Source organism: Microcaecilia unicolor, chromosome 1 (genome assembly GCF_901765095.1).
Source record: "Microcaecilia unicolor chromosome 1, aMicUni1.1, whole genome shotgun sequence".
Lineage (NCBI taxonomy): Eukaryota > Metazoa > Chordata > Amphibia > Gymnophiona > Siphonopidae > Microcaecilia > Microcaecilia unicolor.
The window spans coordinates 425,142,902-425,162,601 of record NC_044031.1 but is presented as its reverse complement, the minus strand read 5'-3'; the positions used below and the strand labels follow the sequence as shown (position 1 = coordinate 425,162,601).

The 19,700-nt window shown below is 44.1% G+C and overlaps 1 protein-coding gene across 1 annotated transcript in view; it reads right to left on the bottom strand.

Moving 5' to 3' along the window:
• The window catches only part of ATP9B (ATPase phospholipid transporting 9B (putative)), a 706,895-nt gene that overhangs the window by 288,814 nt on the left and 398,381 nt on the right, over positions 1-19,700 (bottom strand). The window contains 1 exon segment of the mRNA XM_030211876.1: positions 17-177. Coding sequence (XP_030067736.1) covers positions 17-177 — 161 coding nt within the window.

The following is a 19,700-nucleotide window of genomic DNA, read 5'->3' as shown; positions in this document are numbered from 1 at the left end:
TAGTTCTTATACATACCTGATAGGAATGATATAGGAAAAAAGCAAGATGAATCGAAAAAGATAGCGATACCATGGACCCACAAATCCTTGCAAGGTTACCATAACAACAGAAAGTAAAACCAAAGCCAAGAACAAGGCCTTAGTCTGCTGATTAAGTTCAAGGTCCAACAAGCCCACCTAAAATGAAAGAACATAAATCAGAAAGCATAGGTTAGTTATATTTGTAGACTAAGAACTTGATTCACTAAGCTTTATTTCTCTTAACAAAAACAGGGCAATTCTATAACCTAGGCACACAAATTAAGGGCCAGATTCTATATATGGGGCCTAAAAAATCAGCGTGGTAAACATTTCTGCCTAAGCGTATTCTATAAGCAGCACATAGATTTAGGCATGGTATATAGAATATGCTTAGTTGATGATATCCCAGCACCTAAAACTACGCCCCTCCATTTACACCAATGAAAATGTGGAGTAAATCCCTGTGCGTAGATTTATGAGCAATGGGCCATATTCGATAACTATGCCCATTTCGCTGCCCATAGCCTTGTCTCTTTTAAAATGTGCTTTAGAATTTAGGCACAGTTCATTACAGAATACACTTAGCAAGTTGTGCATACAAATTCTAATTACCAATTAGTGCTTATTATTGCTTGTTAAGTGTTGCTATCAACGCTGATTAGCTTGTTAAGCCAATTAAGTTACACGCGTTGTTACAGAATACGCCTAGATTTTGGCACGGCTCTCTCGGCGCGCTATATAGAATCCAGGGGTAAGTAACTACGGGGCATATTTACTAAGTTGTGGTAAGCAGTTAGCACAGGTTTTAGCACACGCTGTTACTACTAGTCCTCACTAACGCCTAGCACATTTTTAAACAGCTTGGGCAGTAAAAGTCCAGCACAAACTGCTTAGTGCAGAATGGGGGATTGACTGTCAAAAGTGTAGTTAATGCGGGCTCATTTAATGCCACCTCAGTAGGTGGCATTTTTTGTATCTGTATTCATAGTGTCTAAAAGTAAAGTGCGTTAGGGAACATATTTGTGCAAAATGCTGAACATGTTAAATGCAAGAACCTAAAACTATTTAGTAAAAATACCCTTAAATGTATGTGCACATGTACATGCGTAAATTCCAAAATTCTGCCTAAATGCTAGTCTGTAAATGTCCACTTATCTGACATACTGTATATCTGTAAGGGTATGTACACAGGAGAGGCACATGGGTGAGATATATGCAGGGCCCTCACTTATGCATATGACTTACAGACTACTGTAAATTATATGTGTCCCTTCTGCATTTAGGCACATGCACTTAAGTCAGCTTTTAGCGCCTGTATTTACTCCAGCCACAATATTAAGCATGTCAATACCAGGTTACACCAGTGTTCTATAATGGAACATAGATAGTTGGTCCCCTATAGAATAGCCCCCAGAATGGGGGCAGGGAGGGGGAACCTTACTGAATTAGGGCCTAACACGTATATCATGGGCTTAAAATTAACTGCTGCAACAGTCACTAGAAATATCAAAATTATTATTTATTTTTACAAAGCTGAAGCATCCCAAAATACACATATTGTAGTGTAGCAGCATTACCAGTTCTATTTTTAAATAGTAACTCTTGTTACATCAATTTCAGGTTTCCACAGTTTAATTATTTTAAGTCATTCCCCCTCCCCCCCAAAAAAAGATCTGGCAGATGTTCTCCATCCGAATCTTTGTCCCTCTGATTCAGAGGGGTATTTTTGCAGTGTTTTTGCATGTAAATCAAAAACCATCTGGATTTTAGAAAGCTAAGGGCCCTGTTTACAAAGATGCACTAGCATTTTTAGCATGTGCTACAAATTATAGCACGCTAAACATGTAGACACCCATAGGAATATTAAGGTCTAGCATGCCTTTGTAAACAGGGCCCTAAATGTGTCACACTATTAGAGATTAACTGAAAGCAGTACCTCTGCAATTTCATAATTTCAGTTTTTTAGGCACATTTTGCTGTAGTGATAAGCAAGTAACTAGGGAGAGTTGGTCCATCAATATACAAAGAAACCTATGCCTAAATCAAAGCAGGAGCTGGCAGAAAGCAGTGTGGAGCCAAGAGCCAGGAATGTCAGGCTTTGCCATTCAAATAAGAGTGAGGCTGTAGGCAGAAAAAAACAGGTACAGATAAAATGTTGCTACCCACAGAGAATCCAAATTCAGTGGCACAGAAAGAAGTTGCCTGCCGCTCCTGTGGCAAAGACCAAAGCAGTGTGTCATAGGGTCCCAACTCCCATTGGCTCAATAGAAGTCTCTGGTTAGCCATGAGAAAAAGTAAAAGCAATCTTGAAGGAGGGAGAAGGAAAGGGAGTAAACACAATGTGGAGAGAAGGAGAGAAGTGTAGTGACTGCTTGGAAGTGCAAAGAAGGAGAGGGAGCAGGAAAGGAACTGAATATGATGGAAGAGAGGAGAGGAGAGGAAAGGAAAGGGAAAGGATTGGTAGTGACTGCAACACAGAGGGGAATAGGGAATGGAAGACAGTGCAGGGAGACTTGAGGAATGGGGGAGAATTCAATAGTACGGGAAAAGAAGAAACAATATGGGAGGGGGAAGAGGTGTGAGAACACTCCAAAACACATACCCAACCGCCACACCCTGACATCTTCATGACTCTATTTCCCATACTACTCTCCTAACTTAAAAAAAACCCAGCACCTCAACCCTCCCCCACACCCTTATAAGACACTATTGTAAAGCTATCCTGACTCACCCTCCTCCAGTCACTTCCCAGACCATTCAACTCCATACGACTTCCCCTCCACACAAAAAAAATATCATACACATTCCTCACAGTCACCAGATATCCCCAAGGACATATGTCTATACTCTTACCAAGAATGTACATATAAATTACATGCCATTCACAGATAGAGAATTCACACGCACCATCAATAAGAACACACAGACCCAATTATACTTCCCTCTACTCAATCATGCAGACCTTGGCACTTTATTGAGAAACACCTATATCTGTTCCCTGGAGAAAGGGAAAACACACTACTGTGTTGCACAAAGAGCAATAAAATAAATTTTAAATAGGAATTTTCTTGGTGGTTACAAATAGATGCCCTGTTATAGAAAGAAAGTAATTTTATAAAAGACGGCATCCATTAAAAATGTAGGTACCTACTGCTCATTACAGAATATTATGGAGGAGGACCAAGAACTCCTGTCAAAGTAATCTCAGTTGGAGGAAGCTGAAAAAAAGGTTCCCTTGGTGGGATGATCAGTGGGGCTTTTTTGTCAATGCAGCCGTGTTGAATGGTATGTAGGACTCATCTTTAATGGAAGAGAATAAGTCTCTCTTCGACAGGTAGGTTTTTTTGGCACAGACAACTGTATGGCAGCAATGCTCTCTAGGAAGGAGTCAAAAATTAGGTTGTTGTTTGGATTAAAAGGGTGTTTGATTTTTGTCCCTGCTTTTTTTTTATCACTTTATTATTATTTTCAACATATCCCAACAAATGAGATAATACAGTAATAGGAAATATACATATCCCTTAATACAGTACTTTGGAAACCAAAGGAAAGAGAAAAATAATATACTTTCATCCACTATAAATGCAATGTGATCCAAGAATTAGAAATTAATAAAATTAACAAAATATTCTTAGAAAAATAATCCCAAGACTATCATATACCCGGTAAAGCTCTCCCCAGCCTGCCCTTAACAGCGTGCAATATGAGTCTAGTGACTTTTATTTCCTCTTTAGCCACAAGAAGTTCTTCCAATTGTTTAGGTTCAAAAAATTGAAATTGTTTACCCTGAAATATCACAAAACATAGGCAAGGAAATTTAAGAACAAAGTTGGCTTCTAAAGCCAATTTTCTCGGCCGAAAGGTCAAGAAGGCCTTACGCCTCATCTGTGTCTCTCTTAAAAGGTCAGGAAATACACAAACTTTTGATTCCAAAAATTGTGTGTCCAAATGTCTAAAAGAAAGTTTCAAAACAGCATTTCGATCTAATTCAAAAGCAAAGAATACCACCATAGTAGATCTCTGTGTAATTATTTCCAGTGAGGATTCTAAAAAGGATGTTAGTAACATATATCCTATGGAACTTTGGAAGGCTAAGTGCTTTGAAAATATGCCTCATAGTAGATGACGGCAGAAAAAGACCTGCACGGTCCATCCAGTCTGCCCAACAAGATAACTCATATGTGCCACTTTTTGTGTATACCTTACCTTGATTTGTACCTGTCTTTTTCAGGGCACAGACCATATAAGTCTACCCAGCACTATCCCCGCCTCCCAACCACCAGCCCCGCCTCCCACCACCGGCTCTGGCACAGACCGTATAAGTCTGCCCAGCACTATCCCCGCCTCCCACTACCGGGAGTGATCTTGATCTCACAGGGCCTCCCCCACAAGTTTCCCCGAGTCCAGTATGTACTGGGCTCGCGTAAAAGGAGATAATGAATCTCCTAACATCCCTAGAACCTCAATTAGATATTTCTTAACCATATCAATAGGTGCTATAAGAGGAGACCTGGAAAAATTGAGTAACCTCAAGTCTTCTAATCTGTTTTTCTAGGTATTCCAAACGACGATGTATAAAATTCTTATCTTTAACTCTGGTTAAACCCAAAGTTTCCAGTTTTTGAATTTTATTTTCCAAGAAATTCAGTCTAGAGGACTGCTGAGCAGATGCCTGTGCTTGAAGAAGAGCAGCCTCCGATAAAACTTTAATATCTTTAGTATTTTCCAATGTCAAAGTTTGTAAAGAGGAATGCATGTCAAATGCAAGGTCCCATACTGACTCTAATGCCACAACTGCTGGTTTAACAAAAACCTGTGAAGTTAAAGCAGGTGTAGGCAAGTTGGAAACTTAAGAGTACGCACAGTTTCCTGACGCAAAACTGAGGCTGCGTTTTGTAACAAACCCTGCAAAAAATGCAAGCTTCCCAATGTTGTGGATATGTGCCCTCCCTGAGCTCCCAGGTCGTCACTCACAGCAGAACTGGGGTCAGGACAATCCAAAGCAGCACTATTTCCTGGTTGCGGGGGAGCTGCCGCTCCACGGGGCTCAAGGAAACCCTGTCTACGCTGCTCACCGCCGCCGCTGCACTGGCACCAGGAGAAGGGGAGGAAGACTGCACGGGTCCTGCCAGGACTCTGAAGTCATTGAGAGTCTTCTGTTTCAGGACCGGAGCCACAGCGGGAGTCGAGGGAGTCTCCCGCAGCTTTCCTCTTCTCTTTCCCATGCTCAGCTGGGAAGAGCTGTCCAAAAAATACCCGCGTCAAGACACTCTCGGACAGCTGCAGGCATGGTAAGTCTGCATGATGCCATCTTGGATCAGATTTTTGTCCCAGCTTCTGTCTTTAACGCGAGCATTCGGGTGTAGCATCCTGGGGTGGAGGAGGTGGAGGGGTGTAACAATGCTTAGAAATATAGTAGTTGGAGTGTCGGTAGCCCCCTTGAAATCTTCTAGTGGAGGCAGAAGCAGTAGTAGTTTGAGGCCTAGAAGAAGTTTTTAATTAGGTTGACTAGCTCCTCAACTTTGACCCCAAGCAAGTTTTCTTCAAGACAACGGACATCAGATTTAAGGTCAGAAACTCGAAGCTAGGATAATTGGCGCATTGCTACTGTTAAGGCAGAGATACATGAGGAGGCATCAAAGGCTTGCCTCGCAAGATATTTACGACAGTCTAGAAGTTTTTTGTGAACTTTCTGGAGTTCTTCTTGTTTGTCAGAGGGAAGGAATTCTGCAAATGACAGAATAAATGGTAGAATAAAATTGATAATCCAAAATGTGATTGGTTTTTTTTGTTACATTTGTACCCCGCGCTTTCCCACTCATGGCAGGCTCAATGCGGCTTACATGGGGCAATGGAGGGTTAAGTGACTTGCCCAGAGTCACAAGGAGCTGCCTGTGCCTGAGGTGGGAATCGAACTCAGCTCCTCAGTTCCCCAGGACCAAAGTCCCCACCCTAACCAAAAGTTTTCCTGCCAAGAGTCTAAGTTCTCACTTGTCAGCCTGGAGGAGAAGAAGAAGAAGCATAAGATCTGGCACAAGTGCATTTTAAAGCGAACTCTACCACTAAAGAGTGATGTGATAGTTGTGTTTTCTCAAACCCTGTACATTTTTGTATTCTATACATTGTGTCAATTTTCTATGGGGCAATCTGAACTGACAAAGGGGTCTTCCAGTTTTTAAGTACTTTTCATAACAGAATAGAGGGGAACTGTAATACCCTCTCTTGATGGACAGTCAATATAGAACGTCAAAAAGTTCTGAATGAGGTTCATCCTCCATTTCTAGTTTAAAAGGTATATCTTGAGCCATCTCATGGACAAAGCCAGGGAAATATATGCTTTTAGGAGGAGACGTATGCCTCTGAAGTGGTGGAGAAGGATCAGATGGAATGCCAATAGGACTCTCATCTGAGAGGTCCTGTGGGTCCTAATCTGTTTCCCAGGAGAGATCTGAATCTGATTCTTCAAAGCACTGCTCATGAGTACAGGGAAGATAGTGTCAACCAGAACATCAGCTTTGCATTGAGGTGTGTCAAGGTATATCAGCTTCTGAAGTTGGAGAAAGCTCCTTGATGTTGCCACATGCATTGGTTGATGTTGAGCCAGTTTGCAGGAGTTCTCCTGTGACTGTCTCTCTGATGTATCCACAGGCTGGGCTGAGGTTGGTGTAAGAACCCTGTGTGCCTGTAGAGACTGCGACTGCAGTAGCCTTGAAAACTCCTCTTTGATCATAGCCTGGATTTCCTCATGAAAGGTAGGTGTGGGTGCCGGCTGAGATACTGGTATGGATGTAGACTGAGAGACAGACTGTGTAGGAGTAGGAGATCTAGAAGATCTCGAAGACTCTCGATGTGATATGATCTGGAGAGAAGGAGAGTGGTCATTAAGGCATGGATGCTTCCCTTGCATTGAAAAAATCAATGTAGGGGAGGTATGGGCTGAGTGCCTGGAGGGAGAATGATGGCCATGCTTCTTAGGCTTTTTGTGCCACAGGTCCTTCAATGCACGCATCACTGATGACGAGGACGTAGAGTCCTGACTTGATCACAGCATTGAGTCCAATGTAGCAGCCTCTCGATGTTGCATGGGTACATCCAATGTCGATGCTGACACAGGTTCTGCATCAAGTACTGAGTTTCCTGCCAGTTTCGATGTGGATGCAGAACCAAAACGGTTTTCACACAGGAGTCTGTAGGCTTTAAGGGACCTTGCCTGCATGGCAGATTTTTCAGTGAATGCCTCAGTGATCTGGACCTAGGCACTAAACACACCAATTATGGGGTCGTCTGAAATAGTCCTATTGCATTGAGTACACTTCTTAAAGCCACTTGGCACCCTCGATGACATGGAGGGAAAAACGGCCGATGTGAAGTCAAAAGTCTCTATAGCCCAGGGAGCTCGAGTGATTCCATACCCGAAAAAGGTCAATGATTCCCGGGTAGGTAAAAGGGCTCAGAGGCCCCTCGAGCCAAAAAATGAAAAATCGAAAAAATGTATAAAAATTATTAAACTAAAAAATTATGACAAAAAGAAAGATAATATACGAAGAAAGTATATCCCGAAAAAGGGAAAGCACTAAAAGGCAAAGGATTTTGCGCAGAAGAGAGATTAAAAACACAACCCTCTGCTCCACAGAAAACGAAAGTCTGCTGGTCCCACTCTAGCATGTCAGACAGGAAGGTACCCATGTATGCGCAGTGGTGGCACTGCCACAAAGATTTAAAATGAGAGTGCACTTGGCAGTGTCCGCACTGGGCTCCGTGGATCACATCACCCACATGTGACAATATTATGCTTGCTTGCCCTTGGAAAATACTTCTTCCAGGAAAGGTTGGTGAATGCATGGAGCAGTGTCCTGGTGGAGCTGGTGGAGACAAAGACTGTATCCGAATTCAAGAAAAATTGGGACAACTATATTGGGAGAGGATTGGATAGTAGATGGCATAGATGAGCAGACTGAAAAGGCCACATGGTCTTTATCTACCTTCATTTTTCTCTGTTTCTATCAAGAGGCAGTGAAAAGCCAAAAGAGTACCTTTCAGAAAACAGAAAGCATACACAAATGAAAAAAAAACAGAATAAAAAAGTAATAAGGCATGTCAAGACAGATTTCGAAAAGAAGCTTGCTGCAGAGGCAAGAGCTAATTCTGAAAATTTGTTCAATACATATGAAGCAAAATACCTGTGAGAGTCAGTCAGCCCTCTGAATGACCAAGGGGTAAAAGGAGTTCTTAGGGAGGATAAGGAAAAACAGAAAAACTAAGCAATTTGTCTGCCTCAGTCTGAGGAAGATAAGTCATGCCTATACTTGAAACCTTCTTTGATGATTATTTGGAGAAGCTAAAGCACATTACTATACAGTGATGTGAAAAAGCACCCTCGCCCTTATGATTTCCTTTATTTTTGCATATATATCACAAAGAGTGGTTTCTGATCATTAAGCAAAATGAAATATTAGACAAAGGGAACCTGAGTACAGCGAAGATATTTACCTGTAGCAGATATTCTCAGAGGACAGAAGGCTTCATATTTTCACAAGTGGGTGATGCCGATCCACGTCACCTGGTCTGGCATTTTGCCCAAGCTAAAAATAGAGCTTTCTGGAGCGCGAGTAGCGCTCCGCCGTACATGCACGAGTGCTTTCCTGCCTGTTGCGTGAAAGCGATCTCCTCTAATAATAAAGCAAAAGAAAAAAAGTAAATATAACCAAGGAGACAACTCCAAGGGAAGATAGAAGGGATTGTGAAAATATGAAGCCTGCTTTCCTCAGAGAATACCTGCTACAGGTAAGTATCTTCACTTTCTCTGAGGACAAGCAGGCTTCAGTCTTCTCACGTGGGGCATCCCTAGCATCCAGGCTCACCCAAAACAACGAACATTGGTTAATTGGGGCTCGCAACGGCGAGGACTTAACATAGATTAACCTGAAATTATATACAATCTGAATGAGGGTGCAGCCTGCAACAGAATAAAAAGGGCCTAGGAGGGTGGAGTTGGATTCTAGCCTCCAAACAGATTCTGCAAAACTGTCTGCCCGAACCAACTGTCGCGTCGGGTATCCTGCTCAAGGCAGAAGTGTGATGTGAATGTGTGGATTGAAGACCATGTCGCAGCCTTGCAAATTTCATCAATGGAGGCCGACCTCAAGTGGGCTACCGACACAGCCATGGCTCTGACATTATGAGCCGTGACATGACCCTTCAAGGCCAGCCCAACCTGGGCATAAATGAAGGAAATGCAATCTGCCAACCAAATTGAAATGGTGCGTTTCCCGATGGCAATCACCATCCTGTTGGGATAAAAAGAAACAAAAGGATGGGCGGACTGTCTGTGGGGCCTTGTCTGCTCTATGTAGTAGGCCAATGCTCTCTTGCAATCCAAGGTGTGCAAGCTGCTTTCCCCAAGATGGGCATGAGGTCAAGGAAAAATTGTTGGCAAGGCAACTGACTGGTTCAAAGGGAATTCCGACACCACCTTCAGCAGGAACGTGCGGAGGACTACTCTGCTGTGATGAAACTTAGTATAAGCTGCATCCACTACTAAGGCCTGAAGCTCACTGACCCTACGAGCTGAAGTAACAGCCACCAAGAAAACGACCTTCCAGGTCAAGTACTTCAGATGGCAGCAATTCAAAAGGAACTTTCATTAGCTGGGTGAGAATGATGTTGAGATCCCATGACACTGGTAGAGGTATGACAGGGGGCTCTGACAAAAGCAAACCACTCATGAAGCGAACAACTAAAGGCTGTCCAGAGATGGGCTTACCTTCTACATGTTGATGATAAGCACTAAATGCACTAAGGTGAACCCTTATAGAGTTGGTCTTGAGACCAGACTCTGATAAGTGTAGAAGGTATTCAAGCAGGGTCTGTGTAGGGCAAGCAAGGGGATCTAAGGCCTTGCTTTCAACACCAGACAGGAAATCTCCTTCATTTAAAAGAGTAACACCTCCTCCTAGTGGACTCTTTCCTGGAAGCCAGCAAGACTCAGGAGACACCCTCTGAAAGACCTAAGGAAGTGAATTCTAGACACTCAACATCCAAGCTGTGAAAGCCAGAGACTGGAGGCTGGGCTGTAGAACCGACTCCTCGTTCTATGTGATGAGGGTTGGAAAACACTCCAATCTCCATGGTTCTTCGGAGGATAATTCCAGAAGAAGAGGGAAACATATCTGCCATGGTGCAATCAAAATCATGGTTGCGCGGTCTTGCTTGAGTTTCAACAAATTCTTTCCCACTAGAGGTATCGAAGGATACGCACACAGAAGACCTGTTCCCCAATAGAGGAGGAAGGCATCTGATGCTAGTTTGCAGTGGACCTGAAGCCTGGAACAGAACTGAGGGACCTGTGGTTGAGCTGAGTGGCAAAAAAAGATCCACTGAGGGGTTGCCCCATGCTCGGGAGATCTTGCGGGCCATGCCCATATTGAGAGGCCACTCATGTGGTTGCACTATCCTGCTCAGCTTGTAGGCCAAGGTGTTTTTTGCACCCACCAGATATGTGGCTCGAAGGAACATACCGTGTTGGCGAGCCCAAAGTTACATTCGGATGGCCTCCTGACACAAACAGCATGATCCAGTGCCCCCCTGCTTGTTGGTGGAATACATTGAAACCTGATTGTCTGTTTGAATGAGAACAATTTGACGAGATAGCGATCTCTGAAAGCCTTTAGAGCAATCCAAATCGCTTGAAGTTCCAGGAGGTTGATTGGAAGATTCATTTCATAGGAGGACCAAACTCCTTGAGTGTGAAGCCCAATGAGCTCCCAAGCCCAGGAGGAATGCATCCATCATCAGCAATTTTTGTGGCTGAGGAATTTGGAATGGAAGTCTCAGAGTCAAATTGGATCAAATTGTCTACCACTGAAGAGAGCGTACAAGCTCTGGGGACACTTTGATGACGACTTCTAGACTCCCCGTGACTTTGATACCACTAAGAAGCTAGGGTCCATTGAGCTGATCTCATGTGAAGACGTGACACGGGTGTAACGTATACTGTGGAAGCCATGTGCCCCAACAATCTCAACATTTGCAGAGCTGTGACCTGCTGAGAGGCACAAACCTTGGTTGCCAGCGAGACAAGATTATCTGCTTGCGTCTCTGGGAGGTAAGCTCGAACCCTATGTGTGTCAAGCAGTGCTTCTATGAACTTCAATCGCTGGACAGGGTGCAGATGGGATTTGGGGTAGTTTAAAACGAACCCTAGTAGCTCTAAAACCCGAATAGTCATCCGCATGGACTCCCGATCACCATCCTCTGAGATGCTCTTCACCAGCCAATCACAGAGTTAAGGAAACACATGGACTCCCAGTCTGCGTAGCAATGCTATGACTACCACCAGACATTTGGTGAAGACCCTTGAAGCTGATGCAAGGCCAAAAGGCAACACGTGATACTGGTAATGATGTGTTCCCAGTCGAAATCGAAGATACTTCTGGTGGGCTGGAAGTATCGGGATGTGAGTATATGCGTCCATTAAGTCCAGAGAATATAGCCAATCATTTTTCTGAATCATGGGGAGAAGGGTGCCCAGAGAAACCATCCTGAACTCTTCTTGGACTAGAAATTTGTTCAGGGCCTTAAGGTCTAGGATGGGACACATCCCCCCAGTTTTCTTTTGCAAAAGGAAGTACCTGGAACAGAATCCTTGCCCTTCTTCCTCTGGTGGAATGGATTCGACCACATGGACCTTTAGAAGGGCGGAGAGTTCCTCTGCAAGTACCTGCCTGTGCTGAGAGCTGAATGAATGAGATCTTGGTGTGCAATTTGGAGGTTGGAGATGACAATTGAGGGCGTATCCAAGACGGACTATTTGAAGAACTCACTGGTTGGAGGTTGGTGAAAAAATTTTAGCCTCCCTCCAACCGGCAAGTTGTCCGGGACAGACACTTTTACGGTGGCTATGCTCGTCCTCTGCTTTGACTGGGGAGCAGCAGGGGCCTTAGGAGCACGCTGCTAACGTGAACGAGTACACTGGGGCTAAGGTCCATCAAGCCCAGCATTCTGTTTCCAACAGTGGCCAATCCAGGTCACAAGTACCTGGCAAGATCCCAAAAGAGTACAATATATTTTATGCTGCTTATAAGCAGTGGATTTTCCCCAAATCCATTTTTATAATGGTCTATGGACTTTTCCTTTAGGAAGCCATCCAAACCTTTTAAAATCTCCGTTAACTGCTTTTACTACATTCTCTGGGAACAAATTCCAGATTTTAATTACATGTTGAGTGAAGAAATATTTTCTCCTATTCGTTTTAAATGTACTACTTTCTAGCTTCATTGTGTGCCTCCTAGTCCTAGTATTTTTGGAAAGAGTAAACAAGCGATTCACTCAACTCATTCCACTCCACTCAGTATTGCAGAAACCTCTATCATATCTCCCCTCAGCCATATTTTCTCCAAGCTGAACAGCACTAGCTGCTTCAACCTTTCCTCGTAGGGAAGTCATCTCATCCCCTTTATCATTTTTGTCGCCCTTCTCTGTTTTCTTTTCTAATTCCACTGTATCTTTTTTGAGATGCAGTGACCAGAATTGAACACACTATTCAAGGTGAGGTCAGATCATGGAGCAATACAAAGGCATTATAACGTCCTCATTTTTGTTTTCCATTCTTTTCCTAATAATACCTAACATTCTATTTGTTTTCTTAGCCACCGCTACACACTGAGCAGAGGGTTTCAACATATCAATGATGACACCTAGATCCCTTTCCTTTCGGTGACTCCTAATGTGGAACCTTGCATTATGTAATTATAATTCGGGTTCTTCTTTCCCACATGCATCACTTTGCACTTGCTCACATTAAACATCATCTGCCATTTAGATGCCCATTCTCCCAGTCTCGTAATGTTCTCTTGTAATTTTTCACAATCCTCCTGTGATTTAACAACTTTGAATAACTTTGTGTCGTCAGCAAATTTAATTACCTCACTAGTTACTCCCATCTCTAGATCATTTAAAAATATGTTAAAAAGCAGCGGTCCCAGCACACAACCCCTGAGGAACCCCATTATCTATCCTTCTCCATTACTGATCATTTAGCCCTACTTTCTGTTTTCTATCTTTTAACCAATTTTTAACCCACAATAGGACACTACTTCCTATCCTATGACTCTCCAATTTCCTCAGGAGTCTTTCATGAGGTACTTTATCAAACGCCTTTTGAAAATCCAGATACACAATATCAACCGGCTCACCTTTATCCACATGTTTGTTCACCCCTTCAAAGAAATGTAATAGATTGGCAAGGCAAGATTTCCCTTCACTAAATCCATATTGGCCTTGTCTCATTAATCCATGCTTTTGAATATGCTCTGTAATTTTGTTCTTTATAAACTGAAATCATCTACTACTTGTGTGATATACATAATCTGGTTGATATTTAAAACAAGTTATCCGGCCAGAAATGGCTGCCAACTGGTTAAATTGTTTGTTTGGGGCTATTTGCTAATTTTCAGCTGGTTATCACCGCTGAAAATTAGCAGTTAGCGACTAATTGAAACCCCCTTATTTGCAGGGCATTCTGGGGGTGGAGTCAGCACTTGGATAGTTAAGTGCCGATATTCAGCACTTACCCGGCCAGGGTAACACATAAATGGAACCGCATAAAAATGAGTCTTTATGCAGCAACCCATGGCTAGTTAAGTCTGAATACTGACTTAACTAGCTATGTGTTAACCAGCACCTCATAAACTGGATATTCAATGATGAAGTCCAGATATGGCTTAGCATTGAATATCTCAGAATAACACCAGCTGTGGTGAGCATAATTCTCACCACTGCCAGCTGAATATTTACCCCAATGTGATCCTATCAAAAAATATGTGAGGAGATCATCATGAACACTGAAGAATAGGCTTGTAGAACATAAAAGAAGAACTTAGTTATACAGCAAAATTATTATGTGCTCAACTTTATAGTTGCAAGGAAACAATTTTAAGGAACTAGAGACATCACCAGTGTACAATTCTACTTAAATGAAAGGAAAAAGCCTCAAAGCTCTAATTAAAAAATCCAATGAGATAAAAATCATATCAACAACATAAAAAACATGCAATGGAACCTACAAAATCTCATTTATATTATGCAATGAATTCAGTGTTCAGTTCAATAAAGCAGACTTTTCACTTATCTTAAAAAGTTCAGTGCTTCAAAATGACAATATCCATATTCTGTCCATATCCAATGATGCAGCAGAAAAGAAAAGCAGACCCAAGTGGTAAAATAAAACAAAATTTATTCAATGCAGATATATAAAATCAGCATATAACTTTCCTCTAACCACACATGGCCATGTTTCGCCCTCTCAAGGGCTGCATCAGGGGCTGAACATGAAACCAGCAGGAACAGTCCAATGTTTTCCCTGTCTGGCTAGTGCAGTGTAGCACAAAGAATAAAGCTTCCAAGCAGTGAGCTGTTTTTCTCAAGCTGCAGCTGCTTGAGGAAGACAGCTCATTGCCTGGGAACTTTACTCTTTGTGCTACATTGCACTAACCAGACAGGGAAAACATTGGACTATTCCTGCTGGCTAAAAATGTGGGATATTGCCCTAACATGGCTCATAACTTCTACTTTAAATCATGCCCTACACCAGTGTTTCCCAAGTCCAGTCTTGCCAGTCAGGTTTTCAGGATATCCACAAAGAACATGCATGAAAGAGATTTGCATATAATGGAGACAGTGTATGCAAATCAAGTTCATGCATATTCATTGTAGATATCCTGAAAACCTGAATGGCAAGGGATACTCCAGGACTGGACTTAGGAAAACATTGCCCTATACCCACAAGTGACAATGATATACTATGGGGCTCATTTTCAAAACAAACCAAAAAAAAAAAAAATCCAAAAAAACATAAGGTAGCAGGAGGATGGTTTTCTCTCAAAAACATCCAAGTTGCGATTTTCGACACCCCAATTTTAGACGTTTTGCTCCACAGTTTATCTAAATTTCAAGGGGGCATGTGGGAGGCGAGTTTTGGGCAGCACCAAAAGACAGATGGAACAAAAGGAATATGTATAGGACCAAAATTAAGACCTTTTGGCTAGACCTGTTTCAATCATGACTAAGTGACCAAAAGATGCCCTAAATGACCAAATGACCACTGGAGGGATTAAGGTATAACCCCCCCTTACACCCCCAGTGATCACTGATCCCCTCCCAGCCCCCTAAGATGTGACAGTGATAATACATACATGGCTCTATGACAGCTTACATAGTAACATAGTAGATGACGGCAGAAAAAGACCTGCACGGTCCATCCAGTCTGCCCAAGATAAACTCATGTGTATACCTTACCTTGATTTGTACCTGTCTTTCTCAGGGCACAGACCGTATAAGTCTGCCCAGCAGTTTTTCCTGCCTCCCAACCACCTGTCCCGCCTTCCATCACCGGCTCTGGCACAGACCGTATAAAAGTCTGCCCTCCCCTATCCTCGCCTCCCAACCACCAACCCCTCTTCCCCCCACCTGCTCTGCCACCCAATTGTAGCTAAGCTTCTGAGGATCCATTCCTTCTGCACAGGATTGCTTTATGCACATCCCATGCATGTTTGAATTCCGTTACCGTTTTCATCTCCACCACCTCCCGCGGGAGGGCATTCCAAGCATCCACCACCCTCTCCGTGAAAAATACTTCCTGACATCTTTTCTGAGTCTGCCCCCCTTCAATCTCATTTCATGTCCTCTCGTTCTACCGCCTTCCCATCTCCGGAAAAGATTTGTTTGCGGATTAATACCTTTCAAATATTTGAACGCCTGTATCATATCACCCCTGTTCCTCCTTTCCTCCAGGGTATACATGTTCAGGTCAGCAAGCCTCTCTTCATACGTTTTGGAACGCAAATCCCATACCATCCTCGTAGCTTTTCTTTGCACCGCTTCCATTTTTTTGACATCCTTCGTAAGGTACGGCCTCCAAAACTGAACACAGTACTCCAGGTGGGGCCTCACCAACGTCTTATACAGGGGCATTAAAACCTCCCTTCTTCTGCTGGTCACACCTCTCCCTATACAGCCTAGCAATCTTCTAGCTACGGCCACCGCCTTGTCACACTGTTTCATCGCCTTCAGGTCCTCGGATACTATCACCCCAAGATCCCTCTCCCCGTCCGTGCCAATCAGACTCTCCCCGCCTAACACATACGTCTCCCTTCAGATATGATGGCCATTCCTATTAGAGCAGCAAGCCGGTCTCAGGAGTAGCCTAGCTGTCAGTGCAGTGGACTGTAAAGAAGGGGACCCAGGCCCATAGTCCACTCTAACTGATACACGTGTGGTGGAACACATCAGCCCTCCAAAAAACACTAAATACCTACTATGCCTACATATAGGTGACACCGGCAGGCAAAAGGGTTATTGTACAGTAGGCTTTACAGTATAAGAGGGTAACAGTGAGATGTGTACCTGAAACTTTTTACGTGAAGTCCACTGCAGTGCCCCCTAGGGTGCTCAACTGATCTGCTGGGATGTCTGTGTGGCTAGTCTACTAAAAATGCTGTCCCCTCCCCATCCCCATGCATTTTTCCTTTGGACTTTTTTTTTTTTTTTATGGTCCTTAGCGATAGACGCACTGAACACAAAAATGTCTAGCAAATGGCTATTTTTGAAACAAAGAACTGGACATTTTTCTGGTTTGAACATGGCCATGTTCACTACTGGATTTTTAGACATTTTTCACAAAACATCCAAAATCAGATTTAGATATCATATTGAAAATGCCCCTCCACAAATACCAAAAATCAAAAGGAAGCAAAGGCAAGTTACAAGTGAAAAACCACTGAGGGGACAGAAAAGTCTGTAAATAAAAATACTAAATAGGCCCTTTCAGAGGCCCAACACACAAGGAGCCCTGCACTGATGCTGTTCACGGTTTCCCACACCAGGAACAGCCTAGCCTATTGCCCTCAAAGCACCCACTTAGGCAAACATGGCTTTCCAGCTCAGGTGAAAGGTGATTCTTGTAGCCTCTGTAAAGAAAGGGACTGCCCTGAAAAGACTTCCTCCGAACAGGAGAGCAATGGACCCTACTGCTGAGCTGGAGAGTAAACATCCCCTCTTTGGGCCAGGGTCCATCAGTGGAGACTAAGACAGGGAACAAGCCAGAAATCTCCAAAAGCTGAACTAAAAAGGAACTAACAGTTTCTCTACCAGACTTCTGCAACAGATAGGCATACAGAGCAGAAGCCCCGTGCCCCAGAGAAGCCCCCAGATTGGCTGACGTGCATTCCGAAAAAAACAAGGCACACCGCAGAAGGACCACCAGATTCCTTCTGGAAAGCTTTGACATCTAGAACCCATCTGCTCGAGATGGGCATAAAAACTCCCCCGAGCACGAAGCTATCGAGGGGCAACCAGAGAGAGGTCCCAATGACCCCAACTCTAATATGGCACCCAGCTGTCTCTCCAGGAACACTGGATCTACCACAGAGGTTAGCAAAGCCAGTACTATACCCGAAGAAACCCTCAAAAGGGGCAGGCTACAGACAAATGCTGGGGGGCAAAAGTCACATCAACCAGTGGACGAGGAGAAAAAGGAGGATGAAATCAGGGCACAAAACTACTACTACTACTTAACATTTCTAAAGCGCTACTAGGGCTAAGCAGCGCTATACAGCTTAACAAAGAAGGACAGTCCCTGCTCAAAGGAGCTTACAATCTAAAGGACAACATGTGCAGTCAGCTTACAATCTAATGGACAACATGTGCAGTCAATTGGGGCAGTCTAGATTTCCTGGATACAGGTAAAATGATTAGGTGCCGAAGGTGATATTGAAAAGATAGGCTTTGAGTAAGGATTTGAAGATGGGCAGGGAGGGGGCTCTGCGTATGGGCTCAGGGAGTTTGTTCCAAGCATAGGGAAAGGCAGAAAGGGCGGAGCCTGGAGTTGGCGATGGTGAAGGGAGCAGAGAGGAGGGATTTGTCCTGTGAGCGGAGGTTTCGGGTAGGAGCGTAAAGGGACATGAGGGTAGAGAGGAAGTGAGGGGCTGCAGACTGAGTGCATTTGTGGGTTAGTAGGAGAAGTTTGAACTGTATGCGGTATTTGATCGGAAGCCAGTGAAGTGACTTGAGGAGAGGGGTGATATGAGCATATCAGTCCAGGCGGAAGATAAGACGTGCAGCAGAGTTCTGAATGGATTGAAGGGGGGATAGGTGGCTAAGTGGGAGGCCAGTGAGAAGTAGGTTGCAATAGTCAAGGCGAGAGGTAATAAGAGAGTGGACGAGAGTTCGGGTGGTGTGCTCAGAGAGGAAAGGGCGAATTTTGCTGATGTTATAGAGAAAGAAGCGACAGGTCTTGGCTATCTGCTGGATATGCGCGGAGAAGGAGAGGGAGGAGTCGAAGATGACTCCGAGGTTGCGGGCAGATGAGACGGGAAGGATGAGAGTGCCACTGACTGAGATAAGAGAGTGGGGGGAGAGGAGATGTGGGTTTGGGTGGAAAGATAATAAGCTCTGTCTTGGACATGTTCAGTTTCAGGTGGCGGTTGGACATCCAGGCAGCAATGTCCAATAAGCAGGCCGATACTTTGGCCTGGGTTTTCGCAGTGATGTCTGGTGTGGAGAGATAAAGCTGGGTGTCGTCGGCATAGACATGATATTGGAAGCCATGAGATAAGATCAGCGAGCCCAGGGAAGAGGTGTAGATTTAAAAAAGAAGGGGTCCAAGGACAGATCTCTGAGGAACTCCAACAGAGAGTGGGATGGGGGTGGAGGAAGATCCATGAGAATGTACTCTGAAGCTACGGTGGGAGAGCTAAGAGGAGAACCAGGAGAGGACAGAGCCCTGGAAACCAAATGAAGATAGTGTGGCAAGGAGTAAATTGTGATTGACAGTGTCAAATGTGGCGGATAGGTCGAGGAGGATGAGGATGGAGTAATGACCTTTGGATTTGGCAAGGAACAGGTCATTACAGACTTTGGTGAGTGCCGTTTCTGTTGAGTGTAGAGGGCAAAAACCAGATTGAAGCGGATCGAGGATGGCATGAGAGGAGAGAAAATCGAGGCAGCGGCTGTGAACGGCGTGGCGCATTCAAGTATCTTGGAGAGGAAGGGTAGGAGGGAGATTGGGCGATAGTTGGAGGGGCAGGTAGGGTCAAGTGATGGTTTTTTGAGGAGAGGTGTGACTACAGCATGCTTGAAGGTGTCAGGGACGGTTGCAGTGGAGAAAGAGAGGTTGAGGATATGACAGATGGAGGGGGTGACAGTAGGAGAGATGGTGTTAAGTAAGTTGGTGGGGATCGGGTCAGAGGAACAGGTGGTGCATTTCGAGGTGGATAGAAGGTGGGCGGTTTCCTCTTCGGTGATATTAGGAAAAGAGGAAAAGGAGGCCTGGGTTGGTTGGTTGAGGGAGTGGGTTAGAGGGTGAGGAGGAGGTGGTGGTTTGGTAGTAAATTCGAGGTTGATCTTTTGTACCTTATCGCAGAAGTAGTCAGCCACAGTTTGAGGAGAGAGTGGGGGGGGGGGGGGAGGGGGCGGTGGGAGCGGAAGGCACTTTAAGGAGGGAGTTAAGGGTGGCGAAGAGACGAGGGTTGGAGCTGAGTGAATTAGTTAATTGGATGTAATAGTCCTATTTGGCAAGGAATAGGGAGGACTGGAAGGAGGATAGCATGAATTTGTAATGAATGAAGTCGGTATGGGTGTGAGATTTCCTCCAGAGGCATTCTGCAGATTGGGCGCAGGAGCAA